Source organism: Rhamphochromis longiceps, linkage group LG16, assembly GCF_057381845.1.
Source record: "Rhamphochromis longiceps isolate RC_006_pf linkage group LG16, R_longiceps_female_GT1.1, whole genome shotgun sequence".
Lineage (NCBI taxonomy): Eukaryota > Metazoa > Chordata > Actinopteri > Cichliformes > Cichlidae > Rhamphochromis > Rhamphochromis longiceps.
Window position 1 is genome coordinate 22,077,004 of NC_140572.1, and position 21,510 is coordinate 22,098,513.

Genomic DNA, 21,510 nt, shown 5'->3' on the forward strand with positions numbered 1-21,510 from the left:
TTATATTGCCAATATTGTTATGCCATTTGTACAACAATAATAGTGCACTTAAGCGAGCTGAAAAAATAAGCAATTCCTTGAATATTTATCATATTAAGTTTTTTACTGTTACAGGTTCAGATATGACATTCGGAGCAACAAATCTAAACCAAATGCAGATCTGCTTTATCCATTAACTACTCTGCATTCATAAAAACAATATTTTGTTAGTTTCAATTCCGTTCGTGTCTTTAGACTATTAAGCAACTGTTATCAGAGTCCCCTTAATAGAACAGAGGTTACATACAGTGTGATATCAAATGGAAAACACAGGCCTATCTAGATTAAACAATGAATCATTATTTATCTAGTGATTCATAAAGACTGTCCTACTCTTGGCTGAATACACGAGGGAACCTTTTGTTAGGGAACAAAAGGCCAACAGAAGCTGCGTACCTGCCTTTATGTTCTGACTGGCAGTGTCAGTGACGTTAATTGAGTTGCCTCCAATCTGCTCGGTCGTTCATTATTTTGGCTAGTGCTCTGCAGGTGCTGTGGCAGCCCCTTATTGTTACTCCTTTAGTAACTTTGCTCCACTATTCTGATCCCACAGCACATAAGATTACACTCCAGCTGCTTTCACACACTGTGTACTGCAGGGTCACTGATAGCCAATCCCCAAAGCACACTTCCTTAAAGGCAGGCAAGACAGAAAGGCTTTTACTATCTCTGTCCCTGAAGGAAGACCCCTGGTTCTCAGAGGCAGACAACAGGTACCAGAGCAGCGGCAGCACTGCCACAGCTTGAACTCTTCTAAGGTCAAAAGACACAAACAATCTGCAGTGTGCCTAAAATACGGCCATGATGTTTGTTAATGTATTTAGGAGAGCAGCTGTATTCCACTATGACAAATGGCTATGCACACAGTAATATCTGTCTGACGACAATGTAAATAAAGCAGTACTCACAAAATGCAGGGTGCAACCCCTGATAGAGTTAAACAAACCAATACAGGCATGCAGATGAGTTTATCTAGGCTCACAGAATACACCATGGAATAGGGTGTGACTTGGTAAAAGAAAAGAGAAAGGAAACACTGAGCAACATGGTGGCAGAATGTGGTGGCATGGCACTCTGGAGGCGTGGTGGAGCCATGGCACGGCTGACCTAAAACTTGCCTCCGAGCCTCTTAGTCAGTCCTACGGAGGTGGGCCCTGTAATCACCTCTCTCCACGGCCGTAAGCAGCTTACAGCTTTATCCAAAATGCCGCTCCTGCCTAAAAACATGCATGCAGACGAGGCCGGGCTCCCCATAACAGCCATTGCAAAAACCCAGCCAGAGCATTATTCCCCGCAACAACCCAGCAATGCTCCAAATCAGCACTGATTCAAAGTCAAGTGGCGTAAGCATGTTGTACACTTGGAGGCAGACTAATCTTATTCACAGTGTGAGTGCCCCTTTAGCATACAGACATCCCGAGGGGAGGGTTCAAGCAAGGGGGTAGAGCGCTTACTATACCAATGCAGAATTTCGCTGCTTTAGTCTGGAAATAAGGGGGGAGTACTTGTCAAACTGTGTTTGTGAAAGCTCCAATAATATTTTACGTAATTTTACTGTCTAAGCCATAGATGACCCAAATTCATGCATATCTGACAAACAATGCCAATAAGAAAAGGATAGGTTTCTCTGGGTTACATCATACAATGGTTAGAGGGTGCTAGAGCAGAGAACATCAGTCAGCTATCAGCTGTTTGACAAGCGGCTCAGTTAACACAGAGTTTCAGAGGGGATGAAGTAAAGAGCCTTCTCCATCCTGCACAGACTATAGAGGGGATACATTACAGTGATGCAGTTACACAAAGACATTCACTGCATGGAAATGCCTATGAGGTAAGATCGGTGTGGGACAATGGCTTCAATCACTCTGGGTGGTTGTCAACAATATCACCTATTGTGTGCAGAGGGGTATAGACGTTTCAGGATATCAGCAGCATTAGTATCAAACAATTTCTCATGCTTTAAGACTCCAGGGGTGATTTGCACCACTTTTCAGGCTCAGGAAATATCAAACCCTCCCAACTAAGGTGGCCTCTTAGGTGGAGATATTAGGTGAGAAGGGCCCCCAATCACACTTAAAGAAGTGGAACAGTGGGGTCCGGCTAGAGCGGGGCGTGTGGCAAATCGCTGTTCCCTGTAAACATCAAGATAAGGAGACGACTCAGAGCCGCTCCATGTGTGGGCCCCAGTGCAGTTGGAGGGGCCCTTCAGTGAGACAAGTGTGATAATGAAGAAATACTAGGGAGGGGGCTGCCAAGGCTGGAGGTGGCACGGCTCACCTGCACTTCCATGAAGGGCCCGGAGGCCTGGGGCAGCCTCCCACCGCCGGCACCTTGCTGCCAATACTAATACATTCTAAATCCATTCTCTTCGCTCACACCGCCAGGCTCCTGCAATCTCCTCTCCTTCCCTTTCATGCAATTAAATAGTGGAAGTGCAGAGCAAGGGGGAGCCCTATCAGCCATACTGCACACACACACACGGCTCCATCTCCACATTCAATTTACACACTTCGATATCATCATCCTCTCTGCAGTACTTCCTTCACTTCACTCCTAACACTCTTGCATCCCAGACCTGAAATACAGACATTAAAAACATTGCCTCTGTGGACACAATTAGAATCTCACATCAGTGACTACAGAAGATCTAATGTTCACTGCGTCAACAGCAACACCCAGCTCTGAGTTGGCCCACTATGCTGATGGGAGACAGGGCTGTGGATGTGTGTCTGTGCATGTGTTGACTGAAACTCCACTCCTCGACTGTGCTGATGAGCTGAAGCCCTGGCCTGCAGTCTCTGAGGGGATTAGCCCACTCAATGACACTAAATTACAGGGATCAACATCAGCTCAACACATCCACCGCTGTCTGTGCTGCTCTAAATGGATCACATTTGGATGAACAGCTGCAATAAGACTGTACACATTACTCAAACGAGGCAACATGAATATTTAAAGCCATTTAAAATAATAAAACGGAGGAAAAAGCTGCTTGTGGTTTCTGTCATCTCTAAAATTATCAAAGAGTACTGTCACAACGCGAAAAAGAGTTTTAATCACTGAAAGCACCAACTTGGAAATCAACTATGTCTGTGCAGCACAAAAGATAACACAGTCACAGATTTAAATGGCGCAGTGGTATTCAGTGGCAGATACAGAAGAGCCACAATACCTCTCCGTCAATCATAATTCACCACAGCTGTACTCCATTGTTATAAACCACATTCACAGAATAACAAATAAGACCTTTGTGCAGCGACGCTTGAAATGGTAACCTTTAACTCTGAGGACGGCTATCAAACACCGGGCCTGTTCAGCAGCAGCAGCAGCAGCGCACCTATCACTTACACATGTAAACAGCTGTCAAATCCTTAACAACACATGTGCACACAGTTACAAATCACTCACACTTACGACAAGACAGTAGTGAATGTAAACGCTGTGATGGAAGTGGCAGGGTGTTTTTTTTTAAAGAACAAAAGTGTTTAGACAGAAAGAAAACATTAGGAAGGGAAGAAGAGGAGCTGACAACAGCTGCTTTTGTCATGATGCTTTTTTACTTGAGGTAATAAATTAATTAACAATACATAACAAAAGAAGGGGGGGGGGGGTAAAATATAAGTACGTTGAATTTATTTACACAGTGCAAATAAAAATACTGATATATATTTTCTTAATTTATTGCTGACTGAATGGAGGAAAAAGGAAACGCAGACTCCGGGATAGTTGTGTGTGTGTGTGTGTGTGTGTGTGTGTGTGTGTGTGTGTGTGTGTGTGTGTGTGTGTGTGTGTGTGTGTGTGTGTGTGTGTGTAAATCCAGTCAAACATAGTGTTGTTTGCCAGACTAGCAACCGAGCTGTAATGACTGGACTGGTCACACAATGGTTACTGATAGCAGCACAACAGCGATCAGATAGCAGTGTCTGTTAAGCCTCTCCTTTGCTGCGCTATTAAACAGATTATTACATTATTCAAAGTGTTTGTTCTCCTCCTATGCATAGATTACCGAGCAAGGCACACCCAGATAAGCTGCCAGGTAGTCCAATGCATAACACAACGGCGGCAGTAAAAACAAAAGTCAAAGATTAAGACACGCGGTGTTTGCTCCAAACACAGCTTTGCAAAGAAAAGCTTTGTCGCTACACCCACTTCTAATGCTAGCAGAAACCACAAGCTCCTGAACACCCTCAAATCATATTTAGACTTGTGTTACCAGCTTATTATGACTCATTATACAGATACAAGTTCCCCTTCTTGTTGAGAATTCCCACCCAAGCTGATTGTGTTGTACACGCATGTCACTATGAGGAGATTAGGCAGAGTAATTATCTACTGACGGGTGAACAATGCTCCAGAAAAATTAAAGTTATCAAAGTGGGCCACTTGACAGTTGACTTTGGATATGAATGACAGATTGTAGTGACATTACTTCACCTAATTAAAACAGGTCTTTAATTAATGCACTAATATTATGGAGATAAATTATGGAGAAGAGGGGAAAAAAAGCTAATTTAAGCAAATCTTGAATTATCCACTCACATTCATTGACGCCTATTTAAAAAAAATAAAGAAAAAAGAACTGCTTCCCTCCCTGAGTAAAGTCAGACACGTTTGGAGTGTTTGCTCACTTTTAAAATGACGTCCATCTGCCAGCTTTAGTGACCCAGCAGCTCCAGCCTACAAAGCTAATGAAATAATCAACATTTCTGATACAGCGCACAAAGCAAATATGTCTCTATTTACACTTCTTTATAATCCACACGCAACACCGTCCAAGATCTACTGCAAACACCATATATTCAATCTGATTGTTTGCTGTTTTTGTTCAGGCTCACAATGAAATAGATAGCAGTTTCTTTGCTGGTTCTAAGTACATTATGGCTAAAAAATGAAGTCATATCACCACCGTTTTGACACATTTAACATCTTGCTTGCACAGTCTTTACCTGCCAGCAGTGACTTTTACAATCATTTCATTTTAAACTTCTTTATTATTATTATACATCTTAGATAAATATTTATGAGTTGTTTATATTGTTTATTCACATTAAATAAAACATGACTGTTTAAAAACCTAACATGGGAAAAACATCTTAATTAAGCAGATTAAAATATTAATTAAAAATAAAAAACAAAACATGAATGTATAAATGATTACATCATAAGAAACCTGATAGCCATGACAAATTATAGAGGATAAAGAAAAGTATTTGAATGTTTTTAAGTGGATGAAAACATGACAAAGTAAGGAGCAGTCTGCTCTCTAGTGGCCAGATGTTCCAGCAACGACTGGATGCAGGTCCTTCTGGATATAAACATCTCATATCACTGACCATGCTATAAAAAAGGCTATGTCATTAAAATGTGAACGCCAAAGGCTGGTGAGCCACTTACCAATTGGGTTGATGTCAAAAAAACGTATTGGCGTCCGGAGGATGGCGTTAAACATGTTGTTGTGAAGGGTCTGGGCCGAGCTCACCAGGACATTGAAGAAGATCAGACTGCGTACGAAGCCAAACACAACTGAAGTGGCTGTTAAACCTGACAAAAATACAAAAACTAACATCAGCACAGCATAGTCTTATCCTTGTGCTTGTTCTGTGATTAGCTATGCATTTCAAGTGACATTGTTGAGCATACTGTACGCACAAAAACACATTTTTTTCCTCTTCATTTGTGTTTTTTTTTTTTTCATTTGCTTGAATGCTGATTTACCACTGTGAGCACAAAGCCTGAGCGAGTGAAGAGGCTGAGAGTCACAAGGAGGCAATCGGAGCAATCCAACGGCAGAGAACAAGAAAGGCACTGCTATCTCGCTGTACAGCTGAGGCCCATGTACACATACACTGGGCCTTGAAGGCCTTGGGCTACAGCCAAAGAACTGTGGATCTGTTCATTGAATGGCTGCGGTATTCAGAGATTCAGGAGTACACAAAAAGCAATATGCGCTCAGTGAGCTTCACCTGCGTAAACACCTAGGTACAGGTCAAGGTCCAGCTGCCGAGGGAAGCTGCCATTGAGGTGCTCGGTCACACTGATGTGCTTCTGTTCAGAGGCCCTGTCGAGTCAAGTCACAAAAGAAACAAAAATCCACAAGGACAAATAAACACAACAAAGGAATAAAGCTGCAACGTGAAGGCACTACACAACACACATTCCTCCCATCTCGAAGCACAAGGTCAGTTTCAACAAGTGACAGATAAAGTCAAGAAAGACAGTTTTGTTCACTTATGTTCTATTAAACCATTTTCAGTCCAGGTAAATGCGCCCAGTTCACTTATGAATCCCATTATTTGATTTTTTTTTAATTACTTAATGTATTTATTTTTGCAAAAAAACAAATCCTCACCAGCACGCAAGCCACCAGTCCTGCAGAACAAATGTAAGCTAAAAAAACAAAACAAAACATAGATGTTTTTAGGTCAAACATTAAGAAAACAACAAAACTGCTAATGTCACTACAAATAATCTTATGTTAAAAATTAATAATCCTTTGTATTTTTGCAATAATGATAGAAAGTAAAAAGTAAACTCACATGTGCAAGGGCATTCAATAAAATGAGGACCAAGAGGACCAGGAAGTTAGCACCTGCCATGAAATATTTCACATACATATGCAGGCCGACGTTGCCTTCAAAGCGGCTTTCCTCCTTTGTTGGTTGCACTACCTAGAAATAGACACTAGTGTCAATTCCAGTCATCTAGCAACACTTCAAAGCAGGCTGTAGTGAACGGTAAGCAGGAAAAGTTAGCTTCTCCTGCACTCTAGTGGCTTAAAGGATGCACAGCAGGCAGGCACATGAGGAGTTTTATACATGCCTGGTTAAAAACCTTTTTCCAATTAAAATCTAGTGCTTTACATACACCTACCATTGCAAGTGGCTCTGTTCCCTCAATCAAAGAGTAACGAGAGGAAGAAAGGGAAGACATAGATGAGTTGTCAGAGAGTGCGTGGGGGAGGCCGGAGACGGGGCCTGAGAGAGGAGTGGTGTTCTGCCTCTGCTCGTCCTGGTCCTTATCCTCCTTGAGCAGAGAGGTGAAATCTAGTCCAGAGCCCTGCAACTCACTGTAGGTCCCTCGGGCCACCATCTGGCCCTGACAGAGAGAAAAGAAATGCAGTTAATAACGGCATAGCTGATTTATATTGTCATAAAGATTCTGTAGGCAACATAAAATGTAGGCTCAAGAAAATGTACTACTGCTAATATTACCAATAACAAACTCGTAGACAAAGAAATTAACAGTTTTGGCTTATTTTTTTATTTTTTTTTGGCATTTTAACTTATTTTTAACTTATTTTCCTCAAAGTCAAAAAATGTATTGCAAAAGGGCAACAGTGTTGCAAAAAACCAAACTATTACGAAACACTCCTGTTAAAGTAGAAAAGTACATTGTGCCTTTTGCCTAGCTTTAATGCTAGTTTAATGCTAATCAATATAATATTACATTGAACATGGCCATGTATACTAATTAGATGGCAGGAATTCATAAATTTCATCTTTAAATGGAGATATTAAGTACAAAAAAAGGAGCAGAAGTTCATTTTTTTAGGTTGATTTTATTTTTTCTTTGTTTTAAAACATAATAATTTGGGGTATAGAACTGTTGAAGTGTTAGCGAGCTTTTAAATACAATACATCATACAAAATAACAAACTTTTAGCAGTGGCCAAAATCTATGTCTAATAATACAAACTGTGATTAAAACTCCTTGAACGGCGGATGTACTGGTTATCATATTATTAGTTCAGTTCATCCCTTTTCAGATTATGAAACGTTTTTCCAATCGAACTCAGAGATTTTTGCCACTGACTCTGTTGCACATGTTCTCCTGGAAGTTCCTTTGCTAAATATATAGAGGAGAGTTATTAAATCAAGTGTGTAAACTGATTGGCTAAAATTTGCAACACACAATTTACACCTAATCGCGCTGATATTTAACACCAAAAAAGCCTGTCATACTTTTTGTGCTTGATACTGACATGAACTTATTCCCCCTGTGGTTAGAAAACAGCCCAACTTTTATAAATCACCCAAAAAACTAAACACAAATGCAATTTTTCCCTGTTTACTGGCCCTGGCCCTAAATGCACTGACACCCTGCCATGTGACTGGATGATTAGACGTTTGCATTCATGAGAAGTTACATAAGTGTACCTAATAAAGTTGCTGATATTTTGTATTTTAAATCAAAACTCAAGCTCACACCTCCTTTAAGACGACGATCTGATCGGCAGCCTTCAGATACTGTAGCTGATGAGTAACCAGGATACGAGGCTTCTTCCTCAGAAGTCCACAAATACACCTGCAGAGAAGAAATAACATGAAAAACTGCCAACTTCTTTTCACAAACAACAGTAAGATGCTGGCAACAGGACTTACTCCTCAAAGAGGTGCCGGCCCACCTCAGCATCCACAGCACTGAGAGGGTCATCAAGCAAATAGATATCTGCATCCTGGTACACTGCTCTAAAAAGACGCACACACAGACTTTATCTCTGTCACTGTTACCAAATAAGCCGGCATTTTTCTGTATTGTTGTCCAGCACACCTTGCTAAGCTGACCCTTGCCTTCTGTCCTCCGCTGAGATTGGCCCCTCTGTCCCCGACAATCGCCAGGTCACCACCTGGCAGCAGGTCCATGTCCTGATCAGGGTACAAAAGCAACTTTTCCCAACATTCCCATTTGCACCAGAGTACTGAAAGCCAAAATAGCTCTAACTTTGCTACAAGACTGTATTATTGACAAGCATGCTTCAAGGTGATTCTCACTCTCTTTAGGGCACAGGCTCTCAGTACTCTATCATACTTCTTGAGGTTGAGCTCCTTGCCAAAAAGGATGTTGCTTCGAATTGTACCAGGTAAAATCCAGGGTTGCTGAGAAGTGTATGTAAGCTCTCCTTTGACTTTGATGACACCACTTTCCTGGCTCAGTTCTCCCAGTATGGCACTGAGGAGCGAGGACTGAAATGCACAAACAAAAAATTAGGTTTAAACTGCAATATTTACATTTTGGGAAATACCTTTAAAATCGCTTTCTTGCTCAGAGAACTCAGCATGGAACTGGAGTCGAGAGGCCTAGCAAACCTACAAAAACTGTTTCCCAATTAGGGAGGACATTTTAGTATGTATGTATTAAACAAGCATCATATACTAATAAGGAAACTTAAGAGGCAGGGTTTCTGCTGTGAAATTGGTGGTAAACACAACAGATTTTCAGTAAGAAGTATTTAGAGTTACCTAACTCATGTCAGGCTCATGGTCATGTGTGTGCTTCACTAAATCTGAGACTTGACAACAGACCTGACCTTTCCAGCTCCAACAGGTCCAATTACTGCCAGGAGCTGCTCTGATCTCACTGCGAAAGACACGTTCTGCAAGGTTGGAGTTTCAAGAGTCTGTAAGAAAAAGTAAGCCAGTTTGAACATCGGTGTGTGTAGTAAATACACAACAATTAATTTAATTCTTGGTTCACCTACTATGCATAGCTCAAAACCACAAATTTGTCTCACAAGCATCGCAGCTGGTGTAGCATAGTGTATAATACTAGCTATGCTTCGAGGGCTCAAAAGATTGCATGCGATACATATTTAGGATGAGAGGGAAAGACGCATTTCCCAAAATGTTTCCTACCTTATTCCAGTAGCATATTAAGTCCTGAATTTTCACCATGCAGTCCTTCTTCTCTGCCACAGGAAGGCCAAGATGCTGAGGAGCAACTTCATCCAGCAGAAGAAATTGCTTACAAGAATAGTAGATTATTTGTTTTAGTTTTTATACAAAGTAATCAGAACACACTACTGGAAAATATATAGCCTCTAACTGTAATATACTTACTTTAATCCTTTCTATGCTGATGAGAGACTCAGAGACCTTCTCTATGGCACAGGGGAAAAAGAGCGTGATGGTGAGTCGCACTGCCCCGTAGAGGGAAACTGCCATGAACACTCTGCTGGCAGACAACTTGTTCCCTGTTAGTACATAAACGCAGATGGTGACAAAGATGATGACCTTGCTGGCTGCAAAGAAAGACGCCATGTTCAGGCCACGCAGGTAAGAGCTTTTCATGATCTTAGAGATTTCCATTCTGTGGAAAACAAAATAGGATGGCAGTGTTTGGCACAGTTTTTATTTTATTGCACTTTACAGTAATCTTCCTTCTAACTCACTCTAATATTCATATTAAAAAATAACTTTACAATATCACACTTGAACCTCTACAGGTAGACATTTGGAGGCTGAATATGTATATTGTTAGATCAACTGTACCTTCTGACCTCATCCACCAGCGCACCAAAAGGCTTCTCCCACCCGTACATCTTTATAACTCGGATCCCAGAAATGACTTCACTCATTGTGCGAATTCTCTCATCTGTTAAGACTGCTGTTTCAGCCCTAAGAGAAAAACTGAAACTATGGAATCAATGCAACACAACACGTGGAGGAAAAACAGCACATGTATGGCATGTTTAATGAATCTGGCAAAAGACTTCAAACCTCAGTCTTGAGAACAAACGTCCAAACATGGTCTGTACTGGCATCATAAAGAAGAAGACAGCCATTCCCGCGAGACACGACGGGCCGATCGCATACAACAACAATATTATCACAGACACTGCTTGCAGGGGACCAATCCACAGAAAGTGCAAGTATAATGTGACCTGTAAGAAAAGCATAAGCAGAAATATTGCAAAGGCAAAGAGAGTAAGGTCATCTATAATGCAAGTCAAAAGAAAAACATTAACTCAAAGATACAAGATAATAAATCCCTGCAGAAAAACCTACGTAAGGCTATAACTTCGTGTTTCTCTTTTAACACCAACACTCAAATAAATACAATGGACAAAATAATAGAAACACCTGTCAGTATATTACAGTATAGTTCAGCAGCACCACACAGCAGAGACTTCAAAATAATCAAAATAAATAAATCAATCAATATATGTATAAAACAGTTCCAAGCAAAATTTAGCAATATAGCTTTCAGGAAGGTAGCATTTAAACTGGAAGCTGAGTGCAGATATTTTCATTCACCTCGTCAAACTTGTTGACATCATTGGATAAGAGGTTCACAATCTGTCCTGTAGTTGTTTTGGCCAGTGCTGAGCTGTTAAGACACAGAGCCTTTGCGGAACAAAGGTGTAAGTTCAATTTACCACGGCAGAATTCAGAGGATGGCATTTATTTGCAGGCATATCATAATGACTCGCCTTTCGATAGATCATATGGCACACGGCCACGCGAATCTTCATCCCAGCTCGTTGAACGTGGTAGAAATAGAGATGGTGAAGGACAGTCAGACTGATGGTTGAGAGTGAGATGCCTGCAGCGTAGATGTACGCCTCAGAGACCGCAGGTGAGTTAGCTGGGTCGTAGCTCTCAAAGTACTCGATCAGCTTTCCAAGTAGCACTGGCTGAATGACTTTGATGACTTCCTGATAGCAAAGGGAATGTAAAACAGAAATGTCAGTGTATTTTACATTTTAAAGCTTCTCACTTCTTGCTGTGCACTTTCATTGTTACTTTGATATACCTCTATAAAGATGTACGATCCAATGAGCAAGTATGATTTCCAATAGCACTCAATGAGGGCCTTGGTAAGTTTAGGCGACCGTAAATCGTTTGCGGCCTGTTGAATTTCTTGATTCCAGTACCTTTGAAATGTGTCGGAAAATAGAAAGAAAACCAATTAATACTCCTGATAGGAAGATTTTCAAAGCCAGTAATAAAGCAATACACTGCTGGTGATTCCCCAGGAAAGAAGCAAAATCAATTTCTACTTAGTGTATTTTAAGAGAAGAGTGAAGGATTATAATTGTTAATTTATATTGCTCATACTAACTAACCAGGTATGGATCACTATTATCGCTATTATCACTACTGCTGATACATAATATTAACAATAAATACAATGCTACACAATGTGAACAGTATGTGGCATACACACTGCATAGCTGTCTGGATTTTACACGCTCACATCCTGTCATATCAACCTGAGACATAAACAAAGGTAAAAAGCAGGAGCAGGTTCGTGAATCCAGCTGCGGCTTTAACCACCATCAACCTCGGCCCTCTCAAAATGTATTTAACATTGCACAAAAAACTGTTCAGTTATTCTTATCCTCTCCAAACAATTCCAACAGAGTTCAACAATTCACTATTTCACAACCAATGTGAATGTAGCCTTGGTGACCTGCCAATAAGGTTCTTATGACCTCCTTACCTTGTCTGGCCCACTTCCCTGCTCATGTTTACTTTAATTTCAAATTTTGTCAAGAAGCTAGACAAAAACCATCTGGTCATTCTTACTCTGTTCTTCTATTAGAGTGGTTACTGTAACACCCCTTATTGTTACATACTAAGACTTTGCTCTCAATGCTTAATTCCAGGCCAGTCATCAGGCCCTCCTTGACATCAATGCCACATCGGCGTTTGTAGTAAAGAGAAGAATTCACCACTCAACTTTCTGCTAGTACTCTAAAATGCCATATGCACCAGACAAAGGTGCACTCTTTTCCAATAGCAGAATACCCAGCTGCGTAAAAGCCAACCAGAGATTCATGAAGGTCCCTGCCACTTCCTGGCACCTCTTTAATTGGACATCACCGATTTATGGGAGGGACTGCCCCCTGTGAGAGTGTTTGGCATTAAGGTTGACATTGTGCTTGGAGGTGAGCCCACCTATATATAGATAGCACTACTTCTCCATCTCCCACATGAGACCAAGCTCCTTACCCATGCTGCTCTTTAGCCAAATACTTGATTGTAAAAATCACTGTCTTCAGAAAAGCCTTGACATTATTAGATGTTTGTAAGATGCTAATGAAGGTATGAAACATCATTCTTCTAAAATACATGCTAAAGAGAAAGATTCACATTTTAAAATAAGTTTAATTGAGTTGAGATCTGTTGACTCTGAATGGTTTTTATACTCATCAAATTATTCACTGATCCTTTGAGCACTATGGATACTCATTGTGGAAAAGACCATTCCCATCAGGATTGCCTAAGACGGTCACTTAGATTAACTTTGCACTAATTTACCCTTCCCTCTGCAGGTAAGTAAACCAAGCCAGGAAAATCCCAGATCCCCTGAATGCAAGGTAAAACGTTTAGGTCAGTGCATTTGTTTTGGGCAACAGCAGACATACCCTCTGTCAAGAATATTTAACCATATCCCTTTATTCCTCATCTCTGCAGACCAGTGCTTATGGATTCTGCACCGCTTAACTCTCAGATTTACAGATTGATTTCTGCACTGCAACTTTATAAAACACTGTTTGCAGACTGTTTTTCAAACACAGTCTGATCCTGTATTGACATTCTCGGTCTTCTGAGGAACACCTGCTCATGTATCACACTAACGCTTAAACATCTGCGGCGTACAAGAGTGCTGTCAACCATAACTTTTATGCCCTCAGAACTACCATCTAAATATAGATGGGCCCATCTCCAGGGCACACTTTTGATGCCAAACTTCGTCAAAGGGGGCAGCCTCTCCACACACACAGGGGTTTTAGCAGTGGAGAAGGGAGTCATTTCAATCCAACTGGTACTTCCCAGGAGTGTGCAGCTCTAGCTTCAATATATAGTAGTTCAGAGTACTGGAAGTGAACAAGGTCCTGAATGCCAAATGCTGACATTTGCGCAGAAAAAAAATTGTAGTGAGTGTTACCATAAGCTGGATGTTTCTACAGTTTTAAGCTGACATTTTCACTGCCATTTCCACAATCACTGATGCTGGCAGCAAGAAAGGCCCAAAGGTGGTTTGTGTCTGTCCTCTTCAAAAGCTCTGAAATGGAAGTGAACACCAGCAGGGAAGTGGGTCAGTCAAGGTAAAGAGGTCACAAGGGCCTAGTTGACACTGGCAGGCCACAAAAGCTGGAACGGCAGTGTTTGTAAAACCCACTCCATGAAGAGTTGCTCAGAGAGGACAAGCATGATAGAACGGCCTTTTGTGCTATCTAATAAAATGTCACAGGATACAGTACCGGAGAATAAAGCAAAAATGATGGCAAATGTGAATGTGAGTTCTGTTCATGACCCTGGTTCTGTGCTGTAATACTCGACCTGATATGAAGGCGGGAGTTGCTGAAAAGTCGGAACCGTTGTCTGAATCAGTGTTTGAATTTATTAGCACGTGAGACTGTTCAGTTAGTACTTTGTATAGCTTGACTTTCAGTGGAATCACTGTTAAAAAAGGGTGCCTTTATTACAATGAGGGAAAACTGGTAGACTGATTCTATAAGAAGCACCAAACAAAAACCTTGAGTACAATCAGACATAATAAATTTAAACCACCTCTGTAGTTCCTCTCCAAGTCGATCAGATGCATCCTCCGGGAGAACTTTGTACATGTCATCCTCTTGCAGCTTCCTTCTGTATCCAATTCTGAACAAGGGATTTAGCCAACTAAAGGAAAAGTAAACAGAAGCAACTTTTTTAGGCATAATTTTGTTTTATTTTGTTTACATTTTAAAGTCATAAGTAAATACAGTACTTTTTTTTTAAATCACACCACATTTATGCTTTTTAATACACACATATTGTCCTAGTTTAAATAGCTGCATGTATATAGTACATATAATGTAAATAAAATGGGTTAATTAAAAAACTGATGCTAATTCTCCATTATTACACATTACTTGTCATTGCATCACTGATATTTCAACTTTACGGCACTTTACTCTAGAACAACTCTTATTTTCAACACCACGTAACAAACTTCACTCGGTAACCGTGTGGTTTATTCAAGGGATGGACCTTGAATAACCATGGACAGGCCTCATTGGGTGGTCACAAACTGTCAGACAGGAGAGCTCTTCACTCGGTTAATGTCACAGAAAGCTGTCAGCGTGAGGCCGGTTTTCTTACCAGAAGAAAATCTTGGAGAGAAGATTAGCTGAAGCCGAAGGATTATCTTTCGCCTCCTTCCGCGGAGGTTCCATGACCCAAACAGAAAAAGCAACCTGGAGACAGTCTCTGCCTGCTGTGTGGCAGAGGGGTTGTCGATAAACAATGAGAAGTGGAAACACTGACTGAGCAGCTGAGCAGCTGGGGTAGACTCCGACTACTGTCAATACTACACCTACCGACGTCCAGCACGGGATTATCCCAGGTGGCTGTCAGCCGGTTTGGCTGTGATGAGCGCGGATGATGCGTGGCCCGCCCACTGTATGCAGATTGGCTGATACAAGAGTCCATTACAAGGCTCCCTCTGCTTCATATGAGAAACATTTTTCTTTGCTGTCTGTTACAGATCCCAAGAGGGGATGGTATGAGGTGCCGTAAGGGACATTATTACTGAAACGCTCTCACACACACTACTGAAACGCTCTCACACACACTACTGAAACGCTCTCACACACACTACTGAAATTTTAGCTCTCACACACACAACTGAAACGCTCTCACACACACTACTGAAATTTTAGCTCTCACACACACAACTGAAATGCTCTCACACACACTACTGAAACGCTCTCACACACACTACTGAAACGCTCTCACACACACTACTGAAATTTTAGCTCTCACACACACTACTGAAACGCTCTCACACACACTACTGAAACGCACAAGATCTCAGCTTGTGAAGGGATACAATAAAGGTGGTATCAAAACTCCAGAATTGGAATTTATGGTTGGCACCCTTAGAATTAAATGGTTAAAATCTTGTCTGTCACAGCCAGACTCTACTTAGCTCCACATCCCATGATTCTTGTTTAATAAAATAGTATACAGGATTAGAATTTATTCGAAATGTGATTTTGCGGCAAATAAAATCCCCATAAAGATATCAAACTTTATAAAACAGACGTTGCATTTTTGGGAAAATGAGATTTACCCACAACTTCTCCCCATAATTCAACCTTATGGAATAATAGGGTAATAACACTTAATCAAAAATCAATTTTCAAGAGTGACTGGTTTGAACAAAAATATTATATTCATAACAGATTTGTTGGATGATAACGGTGTCATTCTAAGTTACACAGAACTTTCAGAAAAATATTGTCTAAACTGTTCTCAAAGAGAATATAACAAATTTTGTGAACTGGTCCCACTGCCTCTGCTTCATTTGATTAAAATTTTTATGATATACAATAATTTCTCATCAGTGCTCCCAAATTTATTGCTAGGGCAATGTCAGCTGTTTGATAAAAATGCAATAAGAAATTTGTTAGTAGTTTCTTCAAAGACAAAATATTTCATAGTTACAACAGAATGGTTACATGGCATGGTTCTAATTTAGTTATTTCATATACACTGGATAAAGCATACTAAAAATTTATGAAATAGCCTATTCTACCTAAAGTTAAAGAAACACGCTTTAAACAAAACTAATACTGTGGCAGAATTTCTAAAAAAAAGAGATTTGGCTTTGAGGTGGATCAGTGTTCTTTTTGTACTGATGAAAATGAAACCCTAGAACATCTTTTTTTTTCTATGCCCTATCAGACAATGTATTTGGTGCAACTTAAAAAATTGGATTTCCCTAAATATTAATGATGTGCCACTGTTTGAATTACATCATAATTTTTTTTATATGGATCATCTAGCATTGGATGTCTCAGACATTATTAACATCATCATACTTTTGAGTAAATATCATATCCATTGTGCTAAATGGAGGAACGCTAAGCCTTCTCTCCCTGGTTTTATTGATGATTTTAAGATATTTTTCTTTGCTAAAAAAAGACAAAAAGCACATATGCCAAAAAAATAACCAGGATAATGCACGTCTCCCGCTATTCGAAATGTTGACTTATGCTGAGGCTAATATATTGTTAAGTAATGCAGCTGTCTCACTAAGGTCCAGAATCGATTTGTTCCACGATTCGATTCAATTCAATTCGATTTGATTATGGGGAATTTTGACAGTCAGAAATATTATAATTCAGATCAGTACATTTACATATTTTTGTATTTAAAAAAAGGAAGCTGACACACGCAAGACTTTATCAAAGGTGTGAGCATCACAGCAGATGCCTTTGTGTCAAAGTAGCTGAAGATAAAACACATAAAAACATGAAGGTGGTTTTCCTGTTCTGGGATTTTATAAAAAATATTCTGCAGTACATCAAAAACGAAAGAAAACCATCAACATATGAACGTTACCTCTGACGTTACAGCGGTTTTATTAGAGACACGGCTAACGTTTTGCATTTTGCATAATTTAAAAAAGTTTAAATTTATTCAGTATTGAAGGGCAGAAATTAGGTTTTCTTTTCGGAAGTATGTAAAATGAAAAAAAAAAAAAAACAGCGGCCGACTGCGCTGTAAACAACAGTAGACTTGTGCATAACAAGCAAGCGAATAATACAGAAAACAGATTTTTAGATGGGAAACTGTTCTTGAAGTACAGAGAGAGAGAAAGAGAGAGAGAGGGCTGTGCATGACGTGCGATTTTATCGTGGTGGAAGCAAAACAGTGAGGGAATTCATGACGATGTTTATGTGAAGCGCAGTTTGGATCTTCTTTTGCTGCTGGTTCAGTCAATATTGTTTGGAGAGAGATCAAACTAACAGCTTTAGAATCGGCGCAAAAACGGCGTGAAAACAAAGCGCGGACCTGCCGACAGATCAGAGTCAGCGAGCTGTCGGCTTTCAGCCCCGACCGTGTCCGTGCTGTCGGGTGAGAAAGGCGACATCTCACTGATTCTGATCCGCAGGTTGCGCTGTGTGTTTACGTCTTTGTGCAGAAGCCGTGTACCTGCTCTCATTTACTGTCTTAGCTGTTTGGTGGTTGTTGAAATTTTGTGAGGTTTCACCAGAGATTCTGGCATTTCGGGCAAAATAAATTTATATTAAAAAATCGATTCAGGATTTTAATGAATCGATTTCACGTTATCCAAGCCAGAATCGATTTTAATCAATAAATCGATTGTAAAAACCCACCCCTAACTAACAGGTTGCTGAGTAGACATCTGTGTAGTGGTTTGTTTGAAATCTAACACTTTTTCCTTCAGTTTCCTTGTCAAGAATTAACTTCCTGTTTAACTGAAATGCCTTCCTGTTTAACTGAAATGCCTTCCTGTTCAACTGAAACGCCTTCCTGTTTAACTGAAATGCCTTCCTGTTTAACTGAAATGCCTTCCTGTTCAACTGAAACGCCTTCCTGTTCGACTGAAACACCTTCCTGTTTAACTGAAATGCCTTCCTGTTCAACTGAAATGCCTTCCTGTTCAACTGAAACACCTTCCTGTTTAACTGAAATGCCTTCCTGTTCAACTGAAATGCCTTCCTGTTTAACTGAAATGCCTTCCTGTTCAACTGAAATGCCTTGGTTTTTCAGTAGTGTGTGTGAGAGCGTTTCAGTAGTGTGTGTGAGAGCGTTTCAGTTGTGTGTGTGAGAGCTAAAATTTCAGTAGTGTGTGTGAGAGCTAAAATTTCAGTAGTGTGTGTGAGAGCGTTTCAGTAGTGTGTGTGAGAGCTAAAATTTCAGTAGTGTGTGTGAGAGCTAAAATTTCAGTAGTGTGTGTGAGAGCGTTTCAGTTGTGTGTGTGAGAGCGTTTCAGTTGTGTGTGTGAGAGCTAAAATTTCAGTAGTGTGTGTGAGAGCGTTTCAGTAGTGTGTGTGAGAGCTAAAATTTCAGTAGTGTGTGTGAGAGCTAAAATTTCAGTAGTGTGTGTGAGAGCGTTTCAGTTGTGTGTGTGAGAGCGTTTCAGTAGTGTGTGTGAGAGCGTTTCAGTAGTGTGTGTGAGAGCTAAAATTTCAGTAGTGTGTGTGAGAGCGTTTCAGTAGTGTGTGTGAGAGCGTTTCAGTTGTGTGTGTGAGAGCGTTTCAGTTGTGTGTGTGAGAGCTAAAATTTCAGTAGTGTGTGTGAGAGCGTTTCAGTAGTGTGTGTGAGAGCGTTTCAGTTGTGTGTGTGAGAGCGTTTCAGTTGTGTGTGTGAGAGCTAAAATTTCAGTTGTGTGTGTGAGAGCTAAAATTTCAGTTGTGTGTGTGAGAGCGTTTCAGTAGTGTGTGTGAGAGCGTTTCAGTTGTGTGTGTGAGAGCTAAAATTTCAGTAGTGTGTGTGAGAGCTAAAATTTCAGTAGTGTGTGTGAGAGCGTTTCAGTAGTGTGTGTGAGAGCGTTTCAGTAGTGTGTGTGAGAGCTAAAATTTCAGTAGTGTGTGTGAGAGCGTTTCAGTTGTGTGTGTGAGAGCGTTTCAGTAGTGTGTGTGAGAGCGTTTCAGTAGTGTGTGTGAGAGCTAAAATTTCAGTAGTGTGTGTGAGAGCGTTTCAGTAGTGTGTGTGAGAGCGTTTCAGTTGTGTGTGTGAGAGCGTTTCAGTAGTGTGTGTGAGAGCTAAAATTTCAGTAGTGTGTGTGAGAGCGTTTCAGTAGTGTGTGTGAGAGCTAAAATTTCAGTAGTGTGTGTGAGAGCGTTTCAGTTGTGTGTGTGAGAGCTAAAATTTCAGTTGTGTGTGTGAGAGCGTTTCAGTAGTGTGTGTGAGAGCTAAAATTTCAGTAGTGTGTGTGAGAGCGTTTCAGTAGTGTGTGTGAGAGCGTTTCAGTTGTGTGTGTGAGAGCGTTTCAGTTGTGTGTGTGAGAGCTAAAATTTCAGTAGTGTGTGTGAGAGCGTTTCAGTAGTGTGTGTGAGAGCGTTTCAGTTGTGTGTGTGAGAGCTAAAATTTCAGTTGTGTGTGTGAGAGCTAAAATTTCAGTTGTGTGTGTGAGAGCGTTTCAGTAGTGTGTGTGAGAGCGTTTCAGTAGTGTGTGTGAGAGCGTTTCAGTAGTGTGTGTGAGAGCGTTTCAGTAGTGTGTGTGAGAGCTAAAATTTCAGTAGTGTGTGTGAGAACGTTTCAGTAATAATGTCCCTTACGGCACCTCATAGGATGGTGTCATGTTGTACCTTGTAGTAAATAGTATAATGTATCGCTCAGTAGTTCAGAGATCATGCACCCATTGTACATGATGACTCTTCTTTATGAATCTACAGTGCATTCAATTAAATGGTCAATAACGGAAAACACTGGGAGGAATAACTAAGTAGTACACGTTTATTTGAGTATTGTACGTCAACTTTAATACATTTTTTTAAGTAATCGAGTACACAAAACATACTTACAGTTATTCAACAGCTGAAGCAACTTTTTAGATTCACAATTCTGTTGTGAACCTCTGTTCTGTTTTCACATAATAGGTTGGAATAATATATCTTTCAATCGTTTCTAAGATAAGTTTTCTAAAATGCACATTACACATTTTTGACATGTGACAAGCTACAAAATACAGAATCTAAGAAGTGACCAGTGTCCAATTCAGAAATCTCATGGTCACTGTGGCTTAAGATGTTAACTTATCAGAAGGTCGGTGGCTTGAATGCTCCTTGAGTGTTCTTTGGCATCTAAATAATGTCCTCTGGCAGGGTAGTGAACCATGAGTTGTTTCTGATGCATCCATCAGAGTGTGGGAATGTTAGGTTCAAAGCACTTAGGCACAGAAAAAGGTGCCTATGCAGATGAAGCTACAAAGCACTTGTAGCTACAAAGCACTTTGAGTATTCAAATTAACTAGAAAAGTGCTCTAATAGGTGCCAGTCCATTCGAGTTTTTATCTAAACTATTTATCAAATTATCTCAATTCAGTACAAGAGCAAAAATTAAGCAGGGAAAGTGCCAGGCCTTTGTGTTTTTTTCCAGCCCCTCTCATTTATCTGGTAATCATTTGGAAACGACCGGCCTCAACTAGACTAAAATTTCTAACTGCATATAAAGTAAGCAAAACCTGCTCCAACTTTAGCAGCTGAAACATGCAGTAAACATAGATTATTTTTTTAATTTTATATTTTTTAAGAGCATTTGTTGATAATATGCATTTTAATTATAGTAGGTATCATACTTCTATCAGATAGTTTCAGTAGTCATTTACACTGCTCATGCAATGAAGGTGGGACTTGTAACAGCTGATAAAAGGGCAACACTGGGCACAGTTTAGGGCTGACTGTTGTTATTATTGGCTCATCTCATTTCCAGAGGGAAGCTTTAATCTGACTCTTATGTCAACATGACTTGGCAGGAGTGGCTTTATGCCTGAACTTTTAGTCAATAGGTTGATTTAGTATTGGAATGAACACATATCAGTTTTTTTCTTCTTTTTTCTGTTTTAGATAAGTCTGACAGATTTCTCTTGAGTGAAACCAGGAGACATGACAAACAACATATATGTTAAAATGAGCTTGCAAATCATTAGACATTCAGTTGCTAAACAGCAGATGAACAAGAACTGGACTTTGTCACTTTGACTTTCATTTTGTTAGGATTACTGATTACTCTTTTGTTATTTTTTATGTTAATGTGTTACTTGACAGTATTTTTAGATGAAAACCTGGACAAACTAAGTGAGATTTTCTCAGAGTCCCTTTCAAAATGTAATGCTTAACTGCCCACTTCCTTTACTCTTTGCGTCCACCCCTCAGCTCTGGATGTGCAGGCAAGATGTTTTGTCTGTTAATCATCTCAGTGAAACACATGTCCACGGTGTAAT

At 40.2% G+C, this 21,510-nt stretch overlaps 1 protein-coding gene across 1 annotated transcript in view; it reads right to left on the reverse strand.

Moving 5' to 3' along the window:
- LOC146651086 (ATP-binding cassette sub-family C member 4-like) overlaps window positions 1-15,150 on the reverse strand; it is a 37,764-nt gene extending 22,614 nt beyond the window's left edge. The window contains exons 1-19 of the mRNA XM_085384416.1: window positions 14,913-15,150; window positions 14,340-14,450; window positions 11,572-11,692; window positions 11,249-11,473; window positions 11,073-11,162; window positions 10,536-10,699; window positions 10,308-10,433; window positions 9,876-10,125; window positions 9,672-9,779; window positions 9,347-9,436; window positions 8,811-9,002; window positions 8,590-8,684; window positions 8,421-8,507; window positions 8,247-8,343; window positions 6,906-7,134; window positions 6,576-6,703; window positions 6,389-6,426; window positions 6,003-6,097; window positions 5,434-5,580 (exon numbers count right to left, since the gene is read on the reverse strand). Of these exons, the coding sequence (XP_085240542.1) occupies window positions 5,434-5,580; window positions 6,003-6,097; window positions 6,389-6,426; window positions 6,576-6,703; window positions 6,906-7,134; window positions 8,247-8,343; window positions 8,421-8,507; window positions 8,590-8,684; window positions 8,811-9,002; window positions 9,347-9,436; window positions 9,672-9,779; window positions 9,876-10,125; window positions 10,308-10,433; window positions 10,536-10,699; window positions 11,073-11,162; window positions 11,249-11,473; window positions 11,572-11,692; window positions 14,340-14,450; window positions 14,913-14,986 (2,467 nt within the window). The 5' untranslated portion in view covers window positions 14,987-15,150. The remainder of the gene's footprint in view (window positions 1-5,433; window positions 5,581-6,002; window positions 6,098-6,388; window positions 6,427-6,575; window positions 6,704-6,905; window positions 7,135-8,246; window positions 8,344-8,420; window positions 8,508-8,589; window positions 8,685-8,810; window positions 9,003-9,346; window positions 9,437-9,671; window positions 9,780-9,875; window positions 10,126-10,307; window positions 10,434-10,535; window positions 10,700-11,072; window positions 11,163-11,248; window positions 11,474-11,571; window positions 11,693-14,339; window positions 14,451-14,912) is intronic.
- Window positions 15,151-21,510: the final 6,360 nt, after the last annotated feature.